Source organism: Aquarana catesbeiana, linkage group LG02 (genome assembly GCF_042186555.1).
Source record: "Aquarana catesbeiana isolate 2022-GZ linkage group LG02, ASM4218655v1, whole genome shotgun sequence".
NCBI lineage: Eukaryota > Metazoa > Chordata > Amphibia > Anura > Ranidae > Aquarana > Aquarana catesbeiana.
In genome coordinates, this window is record NC_133325.1 from 597,194,536 (window position 1) to 597,219,471 (window position 24,936).

Below are 24,936 nucleotides of genomic sequence, written 5' to 3' on the forward strand. Positions count from 1 at the left end.
AACATGCTTCAAATCTTTACGTCGTAACTACGACGGACCCCGAAATCCGCTCGTCTGTGTGCTAGTCCGACGGACAAAAACCCATGCTAGGGCAGCTATTGGCTACTGGCTATGAACTTCCTTATTTTAGTCCGGTGTACGTCATCACATACGAATCCGTCGGACTTTTGTGTGGTCGTGTGTAGGCAAGTCCGTTTGTTAGAAAGTCTGCTGCAAGTCCGCCGAAAGTCCGCAGGAAGTCTGTCGGACAGGCTGTCGGACTTTTGTAGACGAAAAGTCCGACCGTGTGTACGCGGCATTAGAGAAGATTGCAAAATCAACATGCATATAGGCCTCATATATCTATCATTTCCCAACGCCAAGTACTGAAAATCACGACTGATCATATACCCAGTCAGCTAGGTGCACAAATATGTATTCCACATTATGGCTATGCTTTGCAAGGAGTCTCTGGTAGTATGTACAGTCAGTTATACGATTTTGATGCAACTAGGGATGAATTATGCTTAGTGATTTTTCATTCTACTCATCGCACAGAAAGGCAGTGGCTCCTGATCTGTGAATTACTGCTGTGGGGCAGGGAGAGAGTTGTAACTTTGACTCTGTGTCCCTCTCCTGCTGCCTATGTGTGTGGCACTGTGAACAGCTGCACATACCATTATATGGGATGGGAGCACACATGTAGTAGAGACTCTTCTATAGGTCTCGCAGGTACAGGGGGCACCAACATAATGGAAGTCTGTCTGGGTGGCCAGGGGAGCGTTTGAGAGGGAAGCTCAGAAGAGAAAAATTAAAAAACCAAGAACAGCATGTACAAGTTCTGTTATTAGCATCTCAAAAAAATTACTTAAATATTACTTTAAACATTCAGCAAAGTTGATGTTGCTTAATTTATTTAATTCTCTGAAAAGTTTAGCATTATTAGTAATAGGCAAGTATATGATGCCCATTTGTATATTAAAGTGGATGTAAACCCAAAATTTTTTTTATATATATATATATATATATATATATATATATATCATAATGTAGAGTATAAGATTTGTTATCATTTGAGCCCAGTCTTGCCACACAGAGTTAATCCATCTCTGAGCAATCCTCTTTTATTGTTCAGTGAGACAATTCTTGACAAACTGAGAAAAACTTTGTCAAATCCTTGCTGTGAGTGACAGGTGATTTACATCTCATGCATTATCCTAAGAGACATGCAGTATTTTAAAATTCCCTCCCCCACTCCTTTCTTCAGCAGCTCTGCCAGGATTGGCTGTTCCACACCTCAGCATGATTTGGCATGCTGAAGTCATGTGGTTACTTTCCTGTCTCTTCACTGGATGTTAGAGATAATAGCAGAAGTTCAGTGTTAGAAATACACAGAGAAAATGGATATTGACAAGGGGAGTGTAAAGGTGGGCGGCGAGTCTACTGACATCACGACTCCACCCACCGAGCTCCAGACAACAGACCCTCCCACAGAATCTGCAGTTTTTCGGGTCTCATAACAGACAGAGGGGAGACATTTGACAGGTAAAGATACATGCAGGAGGCATATATATCCTTATAGATAACCCCTATGGCAGTAGTTTAGAAAGGATGACATTGGGTTTACATCCACTTTAAATGCTTCAAACATATTTCTTGTAGGGCTCTTGCATATGGGTGCTTGAGACCGTTAATTGTAAATTCTGACATAACCCAGAAAACCCAGGTGCTAGCTACAGCTCTCCATAGACATGAATGCCTGGACACAGCTGTATTCTGGGTATAGAAACAAAGGAAAAAATAACCCTGTTGGGACTTTAGTGGCCTATAGCAACAATTAAATCATAATTAAATAGTTTGTCAGGAAAATATTAAAAAGTTCAATACACATTTTATTTGAAAAACCATTACGATTGTATTAAACTTTTTAATATTTACCTGACAAACTATATTTCATTATGATTTAATTGTTGCAATAGGCCGCCTAAAGTCCCACTAGAGTTTTTTTTTTTGTTGCATTTATTTGGGATGTTGGATATGACAGCAGTTTTCTTCATATACAATTTTAGCACTCATTCAAACGTTTGTACTGAAAAAAAAAATAGCAACTCCTAAATCCTATTAAGTGCTTGTTTATACATTATACTAAAACAGAGCAAAAATGACAGTCGCCTTCTTCTTTCAAATTGCTGGATAGGAAGTCGAATGTATGAAATGGTAGGTTTTTAGAGTGCAGGTTTGGCGCAGTTATAACACTCCTTGACAAGGTTGCCTGTCGCCACACTCAGTTGAAAGGACACTTACAGTACTCTGGTGTGTGGGACATTGAAATAATAAATCCAATTGCACAACCACGCCAGTGCTATAGGATGTTAGATTTGTGATTTTAGAAAACCTATGAATTCTTTCACACAACTTTTTCAAAATGCGACACATTTGACATCACTATTTTCAAGTGATTCTATATTAGAAGGGATTTCACACTGCATTGTAGTGTTCTACTTTCACAGACATAATCTGCATATATTTGTCACTGGTGACTTATATAGCAGAAGTGCTTAAAAAGCTTTTGTTCCCTGTTCAGAATAGAGTACATGAATGGGTTTTAATAAATGACACTAATTTCTAAAGTATGCCTAACAAGTAATTGATAAATGTGTAGCCGATAGATTGTGTTGTTTTGTGTTGTTAGTAGAAGTACACTTATCTTTTTTTCTTTATTATTATTATTATTTATTTATAAATATCTAGTATTCTAGTTGCAGAACTTTGTACAGAAGGTTATTTTGTAAAAATTACCATTTATGGTCACTTTCATGCACGCTTTGCCCTGCAGTTTCTGCCTATGCTCAAACCTATAATGATTTCCATTTTCGTGTTTGATCTTTTCTTGTGAGTTTGTTCAGTTGTCCCATGTTCTTTCCCTGGCTGTAATAAATGTTGTTTTCTAGATATACGTAAGAGCACAATTTGAATATGATCCTGCAAAGGATGACCTCATACCCTGTAAAGAAGCTGGTATCAGGTTTAGGGTTGGAGATATTATCCAGATTATTAGTAAAGATGATCACAACTGGTGGCAAGGCAAATTGGAAAATGCCAAAAACGGTACAGCTGGTCTCATTCCTTCTCCCGAACTTCAAGAATGGTAAGTGACCAGGAACAAATGAATATATTTTCTATATAGTTTATTAACCTATTCAAAGTTAATAACGCCTCTTCCTAGTCAGAAAGTCAGTTCCTATTCAAGTTTGTTCTGTAGTAAAGCATTCAAACCTGAAAGATCTGTTTTTTACCAGAAGTATGTACATTTGGTTGTTTAGTTGCTTACATATAAGCCAATCTTGGAACCAACGCTGACTGACCATATCTGCTGTAAAATCACAAACTGGAAGGATAATCAAGATTTTTTTTCGATATATCGTCTTTAGTTCTTAGTGCACAAAAAGGACACTGATCTCAGTGGCTTAATACAAACAAGTGTGGAACATTTATTCTCAATAATACACCACACTCAATTAAACGTAAACAGCATCATGGGACATGTTAACGCTCTATCCCTCCTTAAGCCGTATCCATTCAGGAAAAGCATTTGACAAAGTGACTGATGTAGGCAATTTCGGCACATCCAACCTTAAAGCTGAAGTAAGGAAAGACAGGGGAATGTCCTATATTAACCACTCTTTAAAGTGGACCTTGTTGGCCGCCTTTCTCCCATGTATATCATTCCATGAAAGTGCTAAAAAATAAAACACTGGAGAAACAATCAAACCAAACCTGCCTAGGCATTGGTGATGGCACTGGGCCTTCTGACTCCTGTGAAAGCCGGGATCCCAAATCCCTAGGGAATGGGATCATGTACAGTGCTGGGGCATTTTCTCATGTGATTTGGGTAACCCAGCCTTTTCAGGATCACCCAGTGATGCCCAGTAATACCAGCACCTACAGCGGGATTCTTCTGTTCAGTGGCCAAATAATGGGCAGAGGAATACCGAGCTTTACCATGGGGAGAACTTTTTTTTTTTTTGTCTTGTTGCCTGAACATGTTAATTATTTGTTCAGCTTTACACCCAATGATTGTAAAAGGAAAACTTTGGGCTTTATCAGCGTATTTAAAGCTTGCAATATGTATCCATCTGATTTTAAGTTGATTTACCCTTATTTTGATTTAATTGTGTGCACTTTTTCTGCATATCCTGCAACTGAAAAACCTGATCTTAAGCTAGAAAATATACGGTTGTCCTTTTGTAGGCACCAAGGTAATAGCATTCTTTCAATTTGCATGTAGAGTGTACATGTTTGTAGTTACTAAGTAAATGTCTAAACTTTATTTTAGTTTCCTTTTTAGAATACGTAATCCTGAAATTATCAATATTCTGTTTTTGCAGCTAGGGTATACTATTGAACAAATGCTAGCTCACTTCATATTCATATTTATGTGTAAAACAGGACCAACATTGTGTTTAGATATGATCTATATTTAGACTAAGGGCTTGTTCACACTATACATGCAGTTTCACATCAATTTACCTCAGTTTTTATGCACGTGGACATCAGTTTTCATGTGCGTCAGTTATCCGCCCTATGTGTGTTTGATGTTATGTCCGTTTTTTCCCATGCAGAAAACTGCATACACGTTGCAGATTCTTGTGCAGAAAAAAATCCGTGTGGTGTGAACAGGGCACATAGAGAACCACTGTGTTTTTTTTTTAGCCCTTGCAGAATGCGTGCATAAAAACTGACGTCTCTGCACCATGGTGTGAACGGGGCCTAAAGCTGAACTCCAGCCAGATAAAAAGGACACAGAATAATGCAGCTCCTGTATTCATTAACGCATCATGTAATGTATTTTTAAATGCTTCTAATGTACATACCTGAATTTGACTTTGTATACAGTAGCAATTAGTCTTTTGTCTTGTTTCTTGTTTTAGGCGAGTTGCTTGCATTGCAATGGAAAAAACAAAGCAAGAGCAACAAGCCAGTTGTACTTGGTTTGGGAAGAAAAAGAAGCAGTACAAAGATAAATATTTGGCAAAGCACAATGCAGGTACGCATGGGTATAGAAAATATCAGTGTTTTTTTATCTTTATATCATTCTGGGTCTTTATAGCACTATTATGCTCTACCTCTTATAATTCAGGAGTATTTTTTACTAACCTAGTGCTAACAGAACTGGTTGTTGGTAACTAATAAAGGTTGCTATTTGCGATATTTTTAAACATGTAAAAATTGCAGGAAAATAGAATCCCTTGAATTCTGTAACTTATTCTTTCACATCTGAATTAAGCCTAGTACACAAGGGCCAAATGTCGGCCCGTGCGTATGGAAGCAGGTCTGTTCAGAAGCCAGCCGTTCTGCCGGTTTCTGTTGAAGGCTTATGACTGAAAAAGGTCTGCCAACCAGCCCCTGATCAACTCTCTCAGCCAATGACTGAGAGCGATGACTGGAGTGTTCTGGCGGGCAAGTCGTTGTCCTGTCAGAGCATAATAGTGGTGTGTACGTGGCTTAATTTGGAAAGGCTGCAGATAATATGTGGAATGGGAGGATATTGAAATTTAAAGCTCTATCTACTTTCATTGTTGTCCTTGACTTTTAAATGACTACATTTACCTGGCTATTGGTGAGTTATGGCTAGCTTGTTTCAAAATGCAATTATCATTTCCCAAATGGTACTATGACACTATGCATTTTTATGCAGCGTGAGTGTTCTGAATACCAGGCTGACACTTTTGGTAGTGTCCTGTGGTGATTGCACCCCTTAACCCACTGCATGAGCCTTACTGCCCAATCACTGCACTGGGCTGTTTTTTGGCCAGTGGGTATATGCAGGAGAGGGCAGAGCCATCATTAGATTGAAGTGTTGAAACTTGCTGGCTATTGCAGTGCAGGATTCTGAGCAACAGGGCTGCAAAAGAATGCACCTAAGGTGCCTGCATCATTGTGCTGTAATTTGATACCCCTTGAAAGGTTTATTTTATCCTTCTTATCTCAATTGGGAACAGTAGCTATTGGTATCCCTGATAATTGATTTATAAATGTATTAATCCTTTTTAATTATCTAATGCAACAAACATCCAATGTCCAGTGATACTTTTTATTTTTTTATGTGCAGTGATTCTTGCAAATGTTCCCTAATGTTGAAATATGTGCTTTTTTTCTTCACCCAAAGATGTGCTTTTAGCATTTTTGTAAAGTATATAGCCTTTACTGTTTATACCAGAAGTTATTTTCTGTCATCCAGGAGCAACACTACCCCAAAGCAGATTCTTATATTTTGTATGAAGTGAGACAGGCTTCTGTCATCCATTTGGTTTACTGCCATCCAGGACTGGCAGGGAAATCTCTGACACCCTTTGCCCAGCAATGGTGGGTAGAGCACAGTTTTTCAGCCAAGCTGCTGCCGTCTCTGGCTTCCATGAGTACTTAATATGCTTCTATGAAGAATACACTAGATAGCACAGAATACAGAAATGCTGTATGTTGCACCATTTAGTGTGCTCAGATATGTACCATCATTATAGTCCCTACAGGGTCTGAATGCCACCTTTATTATTAACTATAACCACATTTTCATTCATGCAAAGTTAAGACTATTGTTTTCGTTCACGAAGGCACATATTTACAATGCAGTGAATGTGTCCTTTGCCAAATATTCACTGCAGGTGAATCTTTCTGTTGCAAGTGTTAAATTAAAGCGGAGTTCCACCCAAAAGTGGAACTTCCGCATATTTGTCTCCCCCCCCCCCCCCCCCCCAGGTGCCACATTTGACACCTTTCAGGGGGGAGGGGGGTGATGGGGACCTGTTTTTGACAGGTACCCTGTCCCCACTACCGTCGGTCCGCAGCGAGGTACGCCAGAAGTCTGGCCCCCTCCTCATTTCTCCGCCACCAGACCAATTGGAATGCGCAGCGTGCTTCACACGTGCAGTAGGGAACCAGGCATTAAGCCAAAAGGCTTCACTGCCCGGTTCCCTTACCGGTAATAGTGGCTGCTACAGCCGATCCGAAGATCGGCTGCGGTGCCAACATTGCTGGCTCCTTGGACAGGTAAGTGTCCATATATTAAAAGTTAGCAGCTGCAGTATTTGTAGCTGCTGACTTTTAATTTGTCAGGAGGTGGGTGGACCGCAGCTTTAACCTTCCTGGTGAATGTGGTAAATTACTGAGAAAAATTAAGCACCAGAGACTGTATAATGAATTGTATATTTACTGATATATAAATATACCCCTAAGGCTTAGGTATTTGCACTTAATTTTTTAGTTAATCATTATACAGGACTTATATAGTGCCAACAGTTTGTGCAGTGCTTTACAATATAAAGGGACACCGTACAATTACAATACAATAAAATACAAGAGGGTTGAGAGGGCCTTGCTCGTAAGAGCTTACAATCTAATAAGGTGGGGGCAAGTGGAAGAATTAAAAATTCAGTTGTTGGGTGGAGGCGGGATAGGCTTTCCTGAAGAGAGGCGTTTTCAGGGATCATCTAAAGGTGGCTAGAGTAGGAGATAGACAGATCGAAGTAGAGAGTTCCAGAGGATGAGAGAGGATCTGGAGAAGTTCTGGAGTCCTGATGCAGAATGGACACAGCCCCCTGTTCTCTGTCTTTCGATCTGATGAACAGATGGGGAACAGATACCCATCAGTCTGTTTTTAGTGGACAGAATCGGAACAAAGGTCAGCGGGTATCAGCGGACACATGTCTGCTGACATCCACCACTGCATAAAGAGCAATGGATGGTCCGATCGGGTCTGACTGAAAAACTGACATGCAGACCGGATCGGTCCGTCAGTGTGCAGGGGCCTTTAAGAGAAGAGCCGATGAGTACTGGAGGACAAGGTATTAATCAGAGACTCAAAGTAGGTTTGTTTGCAGCAGAGGCAAGAGTTTTACGCCACAGTCGCTCAAGAGCATGGCTGTATCTCTTGAGATTTCTGGTGTCCATTTGCCATGGTCGGGGCTTGATTCTTCGTGTAGTTGAAGGAGAAAATGCATCCAGTGAGGATAGTGAGCTGTTGTAGACAGAGGTGGCCAGGATAGGATGGGACAGAGGTGAGATTTTGTTATAAAGGTGGTCAGTAGCAGAATAGACAGGTAAAGTGGCAAAGATTTCTGCAAATAATTTTAATGCTTGGAGCAATAAATGGTTGAAGACAGAAGAATGCAGAGATGGGAGAATACAAGGTCAAGGGTGTTACCGTCGTAGCAAGTGAAAGTGTGTCCATTGTGTTAGGTCAAAAGATGAGGTGAAGTTGAGATGTAGCCGAACAGGGATGTTAAAGTTGCCAAGAATGATAGTGGGTATTTCAGAGGAGAGAAAGTAGGGTAACGAGGCAGAGAAGGCACCAAAAAAGAGTGACCTGGGTCCAGGAGGCCAATAAATCTGCAATCCTCAGAGAAATTGGAGAAAATAGACTTATACTATACAGTGGGTCACAAAAGAGGAGAGGAAGGGGTAGGAAAGTCTTGAAAAGTGCTCAGTGGGGATATAAGTAATCCAACTCCACCTCTTTTCCATCAACTGGGTCTGAGTGAATGAGCCCAAAATGTAATTATTGCAAGGGTTCATTAATCACAAAGCTATATTTTTATCAGGAATCAATGTGTTATCTGGACGTACATAGAGTACCCCTTAAAATTTTCCACATTTTGTCATGGTACAACCAAAAGCATAACAGTATTTTATTGGGGTTTTATGTGATAGAACACCACACAGTGGCCCATAATTGTGAAGTGGAATGAAAATGATAAATGGTTTTCATTTTTTTTTTTTTTTTACAAAAATCTGAAAAGTGTAGCGTGTATTTCTATTCAGCCCCCTTTACTCTGATACCCCTAACTAAAATCTAGTGCAACCAAATGCCTTCAGAAGTCACCTAATTTGTCAATAGAGTCCAGTATAGAATCTCAGTATAAATACAGCTGTTTTGTGAAGCCCTCAGAGGTTTGTTAGAGAACCTTAGTGAACAAACCGCATCATGAAGGCCAAGGAACACACCACACAGGTCAGGGACAAAGTTGTGGAGAAGTTTAAAGCAGCGTTAGGTTATTAAAAAAAAAAAAAACAAAGCTTTGAACATCTCACAGAGCACTGTTCAAGCCATCATCTGAAAATGGAAAGAGTATGGCACAACTGCAAACCTACCAAGACATGGCCGTCAACCTAAACTGACAGGTCAGGCAAGGAGAGCATTAATCAGAGGAGCAACCAGGAAGCCCATGGTAACTCTAAAGGGAGCTGCAGAGATCCACAGGACAACTATAAGTTGTGCACTCCACAAATCTGGCCTTAGTGGAAAGAAGAAAGCTATTGTTGAAAGACAGCCATAACAAGTACTGTTTGCAGTTTGCGAGAAGCCATGTGGGGGGGGATCGCAAACCTATGGAAGAAGGTGCCCTGGTCAGATGGGACCAAAATTGAACCAAAATTTTGGCCTAAAAGCAAAACACTGTGGTGGAAAACTAGCTGGTCAGAGTTGATAGGAAGATGGATGGCGCTAAATACAGGGCAATCCTAGAAGAAAACCTGTTTCGAGTCTGCAAAAGACTTGAGACTGGGGCAGAGGTTCACCTTCCCACAGGACAACGACCCTTAACACACAGCCATAGCTACAATGGAATGGTCTAGATGAAAGCATATTCATGTGTTAGAAGTCAAAGTCCAGACTTAAATCCAATTAAGAATCTGTGGCAAGACTTGAAAATTGCTGTTCACAGACGCTTTCCGTCCAATATGACAGAGCTTGAGCTATTTTGCAAAGAAGAATGGTCAAAAGACACACTCTCTAGATGTGCAAAGCTGGTAGAGACATTCTCAAAAAGACTTGCCGTTGTAATTGCAGTGTAAGGTGGTTCTACAAAGTATCTACTTGGGGGATGAATACAAATGCATGCCACGCTTTTCAGATATTTATTTCTAAAAACTTGGAAAACCATTTATCATTTTCCTTCCACTTCACAATTATGTGCCACTTTGTGTTGGTCTATCACATAAAATCCCAATAAAATACATTTCCGTAAATACTTTTTCAAGGTACTGTGCAATGGAAAAATGTTTCCAATACTGCATTACTGCACTACTTTCCAATTAATACATGTTATTTTGTAAAGGTATCCAATATTTTTTTTTTCATAAAAAATTTTTAAGAACACAATGTGAAAATGTAAAAACATTTAGTTAGAGTACTTTAGTGTGTTCAGACACTTGTAACTTCTATATAGGTTGTTTTTTTTTTTTTTCAATCTTAAACATTCACAAATTCCTAGAACTGGCCCCAAATATTAGATAAAAGCAGTGGGATGTGCATGAATGATGTGACAAAGAATCTGCCCACTTTTCAACCTCTGCAAAAGTAGCTTATCCCATAAGAATTCTGGCATGTGGCATACAATATGAATTCATTCTGTTGTCAGCCCTTCCTTCTTTTCTCCCGTACTTCTCTGCAGTTGCAATTAAGCAGTCTCATATTTTTTAAAGGTAGACATTTACTTTTCTTTAAATATTTTGTTTCATTTCAACATGGCCTACATCTTAATTTTTTGGCATTGTTTAACTTTTATTGGTGCTAGGTTGTAGTTTGACAGGAATGATAAATACATCAGTTTCTCATGTTTCCCATGCTCTCAATAATATAAGAAGTTTATATATATATATATATATATATATATATATATATATGAGCCCCAGCATTTTTACAGTATATTACTGGAAAAGAGCTGTGGTAACTTTGCCTTGAATGAAATTCAGTTGTAAACAGTTTACCTTACTGGTTTAATTGCAGTTTCATGGTGTCTAATTAAATCCAGGTAAAGTGGAAGCCGAATTACAATCCTGTTTAGCTTAATTAAATTAGCACAAGGAACTGTTTTATATGGAACCTTCGCCAGAATTAATGAGTAGTTTTTTTTGTTGTTCAACAATGCAGCAATTGTGAACCAAAAAACATTAGTTAACCGAACTTATAGTAGCAAACAATTATACAGCCTCATAAGATATATTATAATGGGTAAATAATGTTTCTGAAATAATGTAGCAGTTCTTGTCTGCTATTTGATTAGCAACTTTCACTGTTGGCAAAGTGTATGTTTTTGTATAAATAACCAATTTTCTTTTGATGAAAGTTTTATTTTTGTGTTTTGATTCCAGTTGAATATGAAAATCAAAAGATACCTACCACAAAGCAAAATACATGGCCCAGTAGAAAAAGTCATTGCTTGAGACTGCTGCTTTTATCAGTTCGTTTCCAATGATGTTACAGCCTTGGGACAGGTGTTTTGCTTATGGGAGATTCTATATAAAGAGGTCCTTAATGAATAAGAATTTACTCAGGCAACAAGCCCAACTGTAGCCAAGACATATATTTTCAGTTTTGAGGAGAAGGAATATAATCCCTGTGAGGTCTTTATTTGAAGTCTCTGTTCGCAATTTGGGAATTTCTTCTTGTGTCCTGTTAAGAGAGGAAGTGATAGGAAATCACTGCAGCGGGGATACAAACTGCAATAAAACACTTTTTTCATTAAAATGGAAGAGTTCAGAATGTCAGTTTATTATTACTGGTTTACCTGTACCAGTGCCCTCACCTTTTCATGTCTCCTCATTTTATGAAAGTTAGGTGAAATCTCAATAGATCATAAATAGTAGTAAAAACCGGACAGAAGTATTGATGCTTGACAAGTGTATCCAAACTAAAAGATTAAAGTATTGGCTGGAGTTGCGCTTCAGGTCCAATAGTCCCAAATAAGCTTGATCTTCTGATCATAGATTTTCACAGTGGCTAGATCCAGTCTTTTTGCCTGGTACATAGTGACAGTAGCAGAGTTGAGACATGTAGTGTTTATTCATGTAGCTCCCTAAGGCCTCTTTCACACTGACGATCCGTTCACGTCCGCCTGTCAGTTTTTTAGGCAGACCTGAACGGACCCTCCATAGACCTCTATGGAGCGTCGGATGTCAGCGGTGACATGTCCGCTGACATCAGACCCGCTCCGATCCGAAAAAGTGCAACGGAGGAAAAACCTACTTTTCCATCCGTTATCGGATCAGGTGACGACGACTCTACGGTCCGTCATCATCCAATCCCCCATAGGGGAGAGCGGCACTCTGACAGGTCCGTCGCCGCACAGTGTGCAGAGACTGACCTGTCATCTGCCTGCACAGCGAGGATCGGCGGAGCGATCCCCGCTGAGCAAGTGGATGTTCACGGGGCGGATCATCACGGATCCGTCCGATTCTTAGGGGAGAAAAAAAAACAAAATTTATATTTATAACACAATAAGTAAAAGCAGTATAGTGTAGTTGCATACATTTAAGTTTAGAATGGTGTACAGGAGCACAGTTGCACCTCAAATTGTTTGCTTAAATGTATAAATAGTAAAAATCTTTGTGTATATTTGTTATAATCCAGTTATGCAGAAATGCTGGTTTGCACATTAGGTTTTTTTTCTGCACAGAAACAACTCCTAGTACACTGGTGACTTTATCAGCTATAAGGAAAAATGAAGAGTTAAAAAAAAGTCCCCTAGTCTCTTTTGATTTCTAAGCAGATTAACTTTTGTTTTTGGGTCTGGTATGCTTTTGGTGAGTTTAAATGACTAGTTGCAAAAAAGCTGCATGGAGCAAACACCCGAATGCTTTCGAATTGTAATAGCTCTGAGGTTCTGTGTGTCAATGTGAATAATTTGCTGTGTGTTAAAAAAATGTTTTTTTGTGCTTAGAATTTTGATTTCATTAATATTTTGCAAGCCATATCTCAATTACCCCTGTACATTTTTCATGCCGTCTTTTTCCCAATGGCCTCTGTGCATGTAAGTAACCTGTCAAGTGTTGATGCCTCCTTTTTTACTTTATTTTCATCTATAATATCTTCATAATGTTATTCCTGTGTATCAACTGTGTATCAAAATTATTTTAGCTGATCAGACTCTTGCATGACTAAATGTAGAGCTACATCCATTGTATTATTTTGTGTGACTAGTGAATTGTGTCTCTTTGCTACAGATATCATCCTCATATTCTTCCACAACCTCTGTTAACCATTTGCTGTTCTTTATTTCTGACTGAATTTTTGTGCAGCTATATTGTCTGTAGTTAAGTGTTGGTACGGAAAAGCTTTAGTAACTTTAGATGCTCTTAGCTGATTCCAAAACATATGTTTATCTATATTGTACTGAAAAAATAGTTTGCCCTGATGGTTTTCACCAATGGTCATACGAATGATGTTTGGGGTTAAAGCATTTGTACAGATTTCGGTGTTGCAGTTAATGAGCTTTTAGTGCTTAGAGTCAGCCATAATATATAACCTTCCTGGTTTATACATCAGGCTTTCTGCCAGGGGTGAGGTAATCCTGCTAGGAAGACATACAAAAAATAGTTTCCAAGGTAGACAAGGTTAGAACCTTGACTGACCGCATAGTTTCAGGCACCAAGTGTGTGTGTGAATGTATGTGTGTAAAAAAAAAAAAATATATATATATATATATATATATATATATATATATATATATATATATATATATATAAATTTTTTTTGTTTTATATATTTATTAATAGATATATATATATATATATATATATATATATATATATATCTATCTATAGATGAATATAAAAAAAAGGCAATAGGTATCTAGATATATATATATATATATATATATATAGATAGAGAGAGAGAGAGAGATATATATATATATATATATATATATATATATATATATAGATAGAGATATATATATATATATATATATATATATATAGAGAGAGAGAGAGAGAGAGAGATATACATACATAATATATATATATATATCTATCTCTATCGCCTTTTTTTTCCTAAATACCATCTGTATAACCATACTGATTCCTTTTCTGTAGCTCTACATTCTGCACAGAATAAAACTGCCTCTCCTTTTTTATGTACAATGTTTTTGTATATTTTCTGAATGTTGGCATTTTTTGAGCTTTCAGGGATATTTAGCATTTAGGTCAGCATTTCTTTACATTTTTTCAGTCACAACACCCTTTAAAATTATGCAGAAGGCATATGTAAAAATACATAAATGTTACTTATCAATGGGAAACATGAGCCTGGACAATGCACACAACCTCCTTGATGAAATGTACTTCATCAGAAGCCTGCCTTCACATCAGAGGTTCCTCTATCATGTCAGAAGTCCCTCACCACATCAGATTCTCCTCTATACATGAGAACCTCCCTCATCACCGAGTATACCAGTCACCCAGTTCCCTCACATAAGAGCCCTACCTTTTGGCTTCAGTAGCCAAGGAGGCTGCAGATTTCTATCTCCTCTTGAAGAATGCTGGAGACGGCGCTGCAGTGCCACCTGCCCTGGATCAGAGTCGTGTGTTACCATGATGCAGATGAGTCAGCCTCCATCACCATAGCAAAGAACGATGCTGTGCTTCCTGGCCCTAGAGAGTCTTTGTTGTGGTGCTGGCAGATGGCCCACCCACACCATGGGAACTCATGCCCCTAATCCAGGGCAATTTGGGCCCAGTGTTTTCAGTGACCCAGGGGGAACCCAAACTTTTTAATCCCAGGGTACAGGACCCTGGTTGATCAACACTGATCTTGATGGTATATTTGTAAAGCAGTGATTGTTACATATCACCAGACAGTGATTGATACACGTTACACATGCAGGTGATCAGATGGCTGCCACTTCCAAAGTTATAAAAGTCGGAGCAGCGCAGTGTGAAAAATGTGAACAAATTTCCAGCTGCTATAGTAGTGGGGAGTCGGTTTACTTGTTGGTGCTGGTGCTGCCATTGAGGAAATCCTTACATGAATGGCGGTGAAAGGGTTAAGTATACAGGTCTATGATGCAAAGTGTTGGAATTGACAAAATATTTGTGTTATCACAGGAACAGAAAGTGAGGGGAAATCTTCCCATCTGTAAAACTTCTCTGATAGCTGTGTAAATCTAGGTTCTCATGCTGTATATGAAGGTGTAGGAATGTGTGTAAATCGCACGTATTTCCACACCCGCAAGCAAACCATGCTGCAGATGCATAGAGCTGTCATTAGTTCTTAATGGCACGTCTGTGCATCTGAAAATCCAGCACATTTTTAAGTTGCGGGAAATTGCATGGTGCAAAAGCACCTTTTAATTCCTATGCAGCTGCGATTTTAAAAAGGTGCAGGGACCTTTTTTTCCTGCTTAAGTAAATGGAATTCTCCCCAATAGATCACAGACAAAAGATAAAGCTGACAGGCATCTTATCCTTTTATAACTATATGCAAAACTACAAAAATGTATATACAATATCTCACAAAAGTGAGTACACCCCTCACATTTTTGTAAATATTTTATTATATCTTTTCATGGTGACAACACTGCAGAAATGACACTTTGCTACAATGTAAAGTAGTGAGTGTACAGCTTGTATAACAGTGTAAATTTGCTGTCCCCTCAAAATAACTCTACACACAGCCATTAATGTCTAAACAACTAGCAACAAAAGTGAGTACACCCCTAAGTGAAAATGTCCAAATTGGGCCCAAAGTGTCAATATTTTGTGTGGCCACCATTATTTTTCAGCACTGCCTTAACCCTCTTGGGCATAGAGTTCACTAGAGCTTCACAGGTTGCCACTGGAGTCCTCTTCCACTGCTCCATGACGACATCACGGAGCTGGTGGATGTTGGAGACCTTGCGCTCCTCCACCTTCCGTTTTGAGGATGCCCCACAGATGCTCAGTAGGGTTTAGGTCTGGAGACATGCTTGGCCAGTCCATCACTTTTACCCTCAGCTTCTTTAGCATGGCAGTGGTCGTCTTGGAGGTGTGTTTGGGGTTGTTATCATGTTGGAATACTGTCCCGTGGCCCAGTCTCCGAAGGGAGGGGATCATGCTCTGCATCAGTATGTCACAGTACATGTTGGCATTCATGGTTCCCTTGATGAACTGTAGCTTCCCAGTTCCGGCAGTACTCATACAGCCCCAGACCACGACACACCCACCACCATGCTTGACTGTAGGCAAGACACACTTGTCTTTGTACTCCTCACCTGGTTGCCACCACACATGCTTGACACCATCTGAACCAAATAAGTTTATCTTGGTATCATTAGACCACAGGACATGGTTCCAGTAATCCATGTCCTTAGTCTGCTTGTCTTCAGCACACTGTTTGCGGGCTTTCTTGTGCATCATCTTTAGAAGAGGCTTTCTTCTGGGACGACAGCCATGCATACCAATTTGATGCAGTGTGTGACGTATGGTCTGAGCACCGACAGGCTGCCCCCCACCCCCCACCCCCACCCCTTCAACCACTGCAGCAATGCTGACAACACTCATAAGTCTATTTCCCAAAGACAAACTTTGGGTATGATGCTGAACATGTGCACTCAACTTCTTCGGTCGACTATGGCGAGACCTCTTCTGATTTGAACCTGTCCTGTTAAACTGCTGTATGGTCTTGGCCACCATGCTGCAGCTCAGTTTTAGGGTCTTGGCAGACTTCTTATAGCCTAGGCTATCTTTATGTAGAGCAACAATTCTTTTTTTTCAGATCCTCAGAGAGTTTTTTGCCATGTGGTACTATGTTGAACAGTGACCAGTATGAGAGAGTGAGAGTGGTAACACCAAATTTAACACACCTGCTCCCCATTTACACCTGAGACCTTGTAACACTAACAAGTCACATGATGCCGGGGAGAGAAAATGGCTGATTGGGCCCAATTTGGACATTTTCACTCACTCAGCGGTTTAGACATTAATGCCTGTGTGTTGAGTTATTTTGAGGGGACAGCAACAGCACTGTTATACAAGCTGTACCCTCACTACTTTACATTGTAGCAAAGTGTCATTTCTTCAGTGTTGTCACATGAGAAGATAAAATAAAATATTTACAAAAATGTGAGGGGTGTACTATAAAATCTATTCAACAGATATGCTTTTGATAAAAACGAAACTAATTTACCCACTCTATCCCCTTGGAATAAATCTAAATAAAATAAATTAAAAACACAGAGCTGCTTATATTCCTCAATATGACATCTGTTCTTTGTTTTTATCTTCTCTAATATCATAACAAAAGACCTTTTCATATGATTGGGGTGCAATGGCAGCACATCTTGATCATAATGCCTATACAACAAAAAGAAAAATTACCTTCATATGGTATTTTTAGGTAATAAGTTCAAGTCTAGGTTTAGTCAAAAGTTAAAAAAAAAAAAAAAAAAATCAGCACTAGTAACTTACAGTATGATGTTTTTCTTGTGCTGTTGGTTCCTGTTTTAGTTTAAATATTCCTCAACCGACTCCCCCTCCCCCCCCCCCCCCCCCCCCGCCACCATAATCCTTTGGTACTGTATTTTAAGCCTTATTAAATAAAAAGTGCTCAATAAATGGAGGAGGCAGACTTTTCATTCATCCACCTGTCCTGCATTCATAGAGCGCTATTCATTCATGGAAGCTCTGATATGGCTTATATAAATGGAGTAGGGGGCACGGAAAGGGAAGGTATAGTTGGAACACTTGATGTGTGCATTCCCTTGGCCCTTTTACCCCTGCCATAGCAGAAGATTGCAGGGGTAGGCAGGAAGAAAGATTGTAACTAGCTTTAGCCGGAGCTTTAGTTAGTTTTTAACTAAAGCAGGAGCCAGCAGAGACTCCTCACATTTTAGTACGTAATTTCCTTTTATTTTAATTTTTTATTATACAAGATTCAGTTGTGTGTATGTATGTATGTATGTGTGTGTGTGTGTGTGTGTGTGTGTGTATATATATATATATATTTTATGTATAATATGTGTATTTGTAGTATTATTATTACTACTGCATAACACATACATCCCTACATGTTATGCACAATTAGAATAATTTGTTACAGTGGGGTTATTCACATAATTGCATTCTTCACATCCCTCAACACTACTTTTTCTTGTAGAAGTGCTCAATTTTAACAGAATTACATGTCTTGATAGTACAGTGTTGTAGCGGGGAATGTGAGACATGTTTCGCACACTTTGATTACTCAGAAGAATGGTTCTATAAATGGGTGAAACTTATGTCAATCACATGTATTTGAATACAAAACAGTTATTTACATATACAAAGGTGACTCTTACATGAGAATGTTCACCCCTAGACAGACCTCTTGGACCAGCAGCTCAAGCAAACGCAAAGGGTTGGGGCATCTGAGATAGAGATAAGAGCCCAGGACCTGAACATCAATGTAGAGTGTGTATATCCTATAAATGTAATATATGGTATTTCTCAACCATTGCATATACAGTGGATAAAAAGTCTACACACCCCTGTTAAATAATCGGGTTTCTGTGATGTAAAAAAATGAGATGAAGATAAATAATTTGAGAAGTTTTTCCACCTTTTTAATGTGACATAAAAACTGTACAATTCAATTGAAAAACAAACCTCTTTTTTTGCGGGGGGATGTAAAAATATACGAAAATAATGTGGTTGCCTAAGTGTTGCACACCCTCTTAAAACTGGGGATGTAGCTGTATTAAGAATTAAGCAATCCGATTCAAACTCATGTTAAATAGGAGTCAGTACACACCTGCCATCATTTAAAGTGCCTCTGATTAACCCCAAATAAAGTTCAGCTGTTCTAGTAGGTCTGTCTTGACATTTTATTGTCGAATCCTACAGTAAAAGCCATGGTCCGCAGAAAGCTTCCAAAGCATCAGAGGGTTCTCATTGTTAAAAGGTATCAGTCAGGAGAAGGGTACAAAAGAATTTTCAAGGCATTAGATATACAATGGAAGACAGTAAAGATAGTCATTGTCCAGTGGAAAAAAAATGGCACAACAGTGACATTACCAAGAACTGGACGTCCCTCCAAAATTGATGAAAAGACGAGAAGAAAAATGGTCAGGGAGGCTGCTAAGAGGACAACAGCAACATTAAAGGAGCTGCAGGAATATCTGGCAAGTACTGGCTGTGTGGGATACACAGCAAACATGTGGAAGAAGGTTATCTGGTTAGATGAGACCAAAATTGAACTTTTTGGCCTAAAAGCAGAATGCTGTGTGTGGCAGAAAGCTAACACTGCACATCACCCTGAACACACCATCCCCACCATGAAACATGGTGGTGGCAGCATCAAGTTGTGTAGATGCTTTTCTTCAGCAGGGACAGTGAAGCTGGTCAGAGTTGATGGGAAGATGGATAGAACCAAATGCAGGACACTCTTAGAAGAAAACCTGTTAGAGTCTGCAAAAGACTTGGGCAGAGGTTCACCTTTCAGCAGGACAATGAACCTAAACATTAAGCCAGTGCTACAATAGAATGGTTTAGATCAAAGCAAATTCATGTGTTAGAATGGCCCAGTTAATACCCAGACCTAAATCCAATTGAGAATCTGTGGCAAGACTTGAAAGTTGCTGTTCAGACGTTCTCTATCCAACAGAGCTTGAGCTATTTTGCAAAGAAGAATGGGCAAAAAATTCACTCTATAGATGTGCAAAGCTGGTAAAGACATACCCAAAAAGACTTGCAGCTGTAATTGAAGCTAAAGGTGGTTCTACAAAGTATTGACTCAGGGGGCTGAATACAAATGCACGCCACACTTTTCAGATAATCATTTGTAAAAAAAAGTGACAACAGTTTATCATTTTCCTTCCACTTCACAATTATGTGCCGCTTTGTGTTGGTCTATCCCAATAAAAATACATTTACATTTTTGGTTGTAACATGACATAATGTGGAAAATTTCAAAGGTTATGAATACTTTTTCAAGGTACTGTACAGTGGATATAAAAAGTCTATACACCCCTGTTAAAATGTCAGGTTTCTGTGATGTAAAGGAGACGAAGATAAATCATTTCATAACTTTTTCCACCTTTTACTGTGACCTATAAACTGTACAACTCAGTTGAACAACAAACTGAAATCTTTTAGGTGGAGGGAAGTAAAAACAAAAAAATAAAATATGGTTGCATAAGTGTGCACACCCACATGGCTTCTTGCAAACTCCAAACGGGACTTCTCGTGGCTCTCTCAACAATGGCTTTCTTCTTGCCACTCTACCATAAAGGCCAGATTTGTGGCGTGCACGACTAATAGTTGTCCTGTGGACAGATTCTCCCACCTGAGCTGTGGATCTCTGCAGCTTCTCAGTTACCATGGGCCTCTTGGCTGCTTCTCTAATGAATGCCCTCTTTGCCCGGCCTGTCAGTTTGTGGACAGCCATGTCTTGCTAGGTTTTCAGTTGTGCCATACTTTTTCCATTTTTGGATGATGGATTGAACAGAGCTCCGTGAGATGTTCAAAGCTTTGGGATATTTTTTATAAACGAACCCTGCTTTGCAAATTTGAAAACCATTTATCATTTTTCTTCTATTTCACAATAATGTACCACTTTGTGTTGGTCTATCACATAAAATCCCAATAATTAACATTTATGTTTTTGGTTGTAACATGACAATTTGGAAAATTTCATGGGGTATGAATATGTTTTCAATTCACTGTAGGCTTTTCACAGCGTTTAAAGGCCTCAGGAAAAAATACCCCCTGCCAGTGCGTTCAGGAGCAGCAGAGTTTTAACACAAAAAATGCATGACACTACTAAACGCACCTACATGCACTTACACTAGACGCGTTTGGCACAGCAGCATCTATTCATTTCAATAGCCAGAATAAATTAAAATTCTAGCCAAATAAACGCCCAAAAAACAAACGCTGCTTAACTCTGCTAAACTGCTTTGAAAAAACACAGCTTAGGTGAGTTTTTAACGCTGATTTTTTCCTGTTAGGAGAAACCACATTTTACAATCAACCAGTGTGCATGACGCCTAATATCAATCGTGCTTTGCAAAGTCACAAGAATGCTTAATGAACACTAATTGTAAACATGAGGTCCATATAGAAACCTACCCATTAGTCCAACAATGTAAGCAGTCACACATTACTAAAATGTATATTAATTTACTGTTCGTATAACTGTCTAATATCTGCCTTTAGATTTACTTTCTATAATGCCCTGTTTATCAAAAATGAGGCTGACTGGAGTGCCTGCGTTTTAAGTTAAGCTGTATTGAAATACACAGTACTGTCATCTTTACATGTTTAACGCCTTCCTAACCAGTATACGCATAAATGCAGCCCTACAGAAGTGGATTTTTAAGTAGGCACCGCTGTCTTTGCACTGAGTGCATGCTGCACAGTGCGCTCCCAGCACAGAGACCAGACTCTAAACGAGAGCTCCCAAGGGCTTTCACACTCGATCGGTGCACTTGCAGGACGGAAAAAAAACTCCTGCACGCAGCATCTTTGGAGCGGCGAAGGAGCGGTGTATTCATTGCTCCTGCCCATTAAAATCGGCCGCTAGTGGGGGTAAAAACCACCCTGCTAGCGGCCGAATAGCGCCGCTAAAACGACGGTAAATCGCCGCTAAAAATAGCGACGTTTTACCACCCCAGTGTGAAACCGGCCTAAGAAAAGGCAAATAGCAGTTAAATAAGGCAATACATAGTGACTAAATGGGTTTATTGTCATAAAGAGGGTATAGAATCATACTCAGTATGAAATACATTAAGAGCCACTACATATATGTAAATGTTAAATGAAGTACAGTTCATGGACACATGGAATTAGAAAATACAAATACATAATCCAAATAGTTCATGTATATACAACCTTAAAAACGAAATGGCACATTCCAGTTACCAATATATGCAGTGAATACTCCGTGTAAGGAAACGATGAATAATAAGAGGGATAATAAATAGATGCAATGATGATTGACTAAAACAAAGTTGCATCCTGTCAATGCTCAATGAGTTTCATATAAAGACACTTTATCAGGAGCAGGTGCATTTGTTAGTCTGTAAGATATATAGATATATATAGATACTGATAAGTTCTGGTAAGAACTCCAGCATCAAAAGGGAAGGAAATTAAAAATATAATGGTCTGGTTACTTACTTGGTACAAAGAGGAGAGGGGTGGTATGGTTGACCGATGGGCTGAGCCTACATCCCAAAAAGACAGTGGAGAAGGAACTCTCCCTTACGGGACTTTAATGGCCCAAGTAGTAGTACACAAAGAGTATGTAAAAGAAGTATACAAAATTTATTGAAGTATAAACAGTTTAAATTTGAATCAATAGGTGGCTATAGACATCTGAATTACATATATATGGCAAAAAATAGAAGGACAAAGCTCTAGAAAGGTCCACTGACTACCGTACCAGGGTCACGGACCACAGCCAAGCGTTTCAGGAAACTCCTCCTTCAGGGATGTGTAGAGCACTTTTGTTTATATATATTGCCAAAATAAATGCAAGTACATGTCACAGCCACGCCTGGCTACATCTATGCTGTATGCTCCCTCTTCTGGGGGGCTAATTTGCATTGTTCCATCGCCTTCCTGATCAGAGCATGAGGATTTCCTCAGTGTTATAAGAAGCCCCCCAAGTACCTGTGTGCCCCTTGTGGCTGTGCTTTACCAAATGCTGGTCTCGCTGGTTGCTTACTGCTGTTTCCATCTGGAGGCTTCTGGCTGCACCAATCGGATCGTTGTTGGGACATGACTGTCTGGTTTTTACAAAATCACTTTGTGGCTGTGACATGTACTTGCATTTATTTTGACAACGTATAGAAACAAAATTGCTCTACACACCCCTGAAGGAGTTTCCTGAAATGCGTCGGGTGTGGTCCATGCGACTTACCGTGGTGACCTTATCACGGTAGTCCCTGGATCTCTCTAGAGTTTTATTTTGTTCTTCTGTTTTTTGCCATATCTATGTAATTCAGATGTCTATAGCCACCTATTGATTCAAATTTTAATTTATATTTCAATACATTTTTGTATACTCCATTTACATACTCTTTGTGTACTACTACTAGGTTACTTACATGGGACTGGGAAACGGGTATGTGATACTGCATTTGAAAGGAACCGCTGGGATAGGTCGTCTGTCCCGGGAGCTGAGAAAGCTAAACCACGCACGGGGCACACACCCAAACACAAGATCCCCAAGGAATTGGCTTCTCCATACAGTGTATGTGGTGACACAGAGTGGGGCTCCAGAGGAGTCGTTTAAAAAAGGGTTATATTATGAAGAACTCTCATGTGGTGATAATGGTGTGAACCAAATGAGAACCAGGTATCCAGTGGGGGGGGGGGGGAGATATTGTGAAAATGGTGAAAGAAGACCAAAGTATGACATTAAGAGCCATAGATTATGTTTCATTGAGATATGTTTAATTGATTTAGGGATGGAGGCACATTTTACCATATGTATGCCTCAATTAAAGTCCCAATTTCCCCCCTCCCCACTCTATACAATAAAATAAAAAATAGCTAGATTGTGGTTTTGGTCTCAGGGCCCTTCTACAGGTACAAATAACACATCCTGTTTGGCTGTATTTCTTCTGTGGATCACAGAAGTGCAGTTCGTTCTGCAATCCTTTGACCCGTTTTCAGAGCTGGTCCAGGCTGGCGAAACATCATGACCATATGGTCAGGATTCACCCAGAAGCCTGGACTGACAGTTGGCTCGGTTTCTCTGAGAGCCTGAGCCAGCCGCTCTCACCCCCTGCACCTCCCAGCACTCCAGTTAGAGCACGCATGGGGGGGGGGGGGGCTTAGCAGGCAGCGGTGACTGATGGGCACCAGCTCTCTGCTCATGGAGCACTGAGAACTGAGCCATTAGCAATCTTTGATCACTCAGTTCTAAGTCTTAGAGCCAGCGAGGTACCGATGCTGCATCCACCCAGGTAAGTATGATTCCTAAAAAAAAAAAACAGAACTTATTCTTTTAAGTATGTCTGCTAGAGGGGAGATGCAGAGTGTGTGTGATGTTCTTGTGGACAGAGAGCCGATGACAGTTGACATTATATTGTGTGACCGAGTCATGTGAATTGCAAGAGTGTGGTTGACTACTGGAATATGGTAGATACGCTTACTAAATAGCCCATCTTATTCAGGCCAGCAATGAGTATCACTCAGTCCATGGGACAGGCTACCACCAAGCATTCAATATCTGAGTGAAGTTAAAGCAGAAATAAACACTCTCAATCAATATTAACTATTTTTAATCCTTATGCTGCTGTCATTAGTTATCTATAAATAGCTAGAAAGGTAGATTATAGTTACTTGGTTTTTGTTTGTTTGTTTTTTAATGTTTCTTCAGTTGGTTCCTGGCCTAGGCCAAAATGATTTCGTACATCCCAGGAGTCTCCATGGGCTTTTTTTTTTCTTTTTTCGGAGCTTTCTCAGCTAATCACACCCTCCTGCCTGCATGCCTGAGCTAAGGGCAGATGGTTTTCAGAACGTAAACGTTGCATGAATAATCTGCCCTTACTCAAGATGGCCATGGCTAGAAATGCTATGGGGCTGGTTTCAGAGTGACTTCTAAACAAAATAAAGCTGGGCGAATTTTCTTTAAATATTATAATAAATTAAATGGTGCTTTGTTTGTGGTACTCAGGTTCTGCCATTACTTTTAAGCAGCTAACATACTGCCTGTTTTTTCAGTGATAGTTAATCCAAGATAATGAGGGGAATCTGTTTACTGGTTTCACTTTTATTGTCACTAGCTGAGAGTGTTCCAGAACACTCACTTCACTTCACGTCACATCAGAGCATTCACATCACTTTTCCTCTGTAGTAGTCACTTATCATAGATTTATTGTAGAACAGTGTTTTACCTAATGCATATTTGCATTCCACAGAGTTCTAATTTGTATATTTGTAAAGGGATTTAATGGCAACGTTAATTTATGTCAATTTTCCCACACTGTTCTGATTTTAAACATCACCATGGAAAACCTGTATTTTGATTTTCTACAGGAAATTACATCTTTCAGAATCACTGTTCTAGAATAAAATAAGTTCAAATAGCATGACTGTATTCATTTTGCAAGAATCATTGCATGTTAGAAAATTAAAACCTTGCATCAAAGTTCTGTGCATGTAAGAATCTGTTTCTGCTTGCCATATATAGTTATTGCTCGAAGGTCATTTAGT

The 24,936-nt window shown here is 39.4% G+C and overlaps 1 protein-coding gene across 15 annotated transcripts in view; it reads left to right on the plus strand.

Annotated features, from left to right (window-relative positions):
* CASK (calcium/calmodulin dependent serine protein kinase) overlaps nucleotides 1–24,936 on the plus strand; it is a 508,902-nt gene that overhangs the window by 459,662 nt on the left and 24,304 nt on the right. For all 15 annotated transcript variants that reach the window (XM_073616292.1, XM_073616297.1, XM_073616294.1 and 12 more), the window contains 2 exons: nucleotides 2,931–3,127; nucleotides 4,911–5,026. In XM_073616292.1, coding sequence (XP_073472393.1) covers nucleotides 2,931–3,127; nucleotides 4,911–5,026 — 313 coding nt within the window. The remainder of the gene's footprint in view (nucleotides 1–2,930; nucleotides 3,128–4,910; nucleotides 5,027–24,936) is intronic.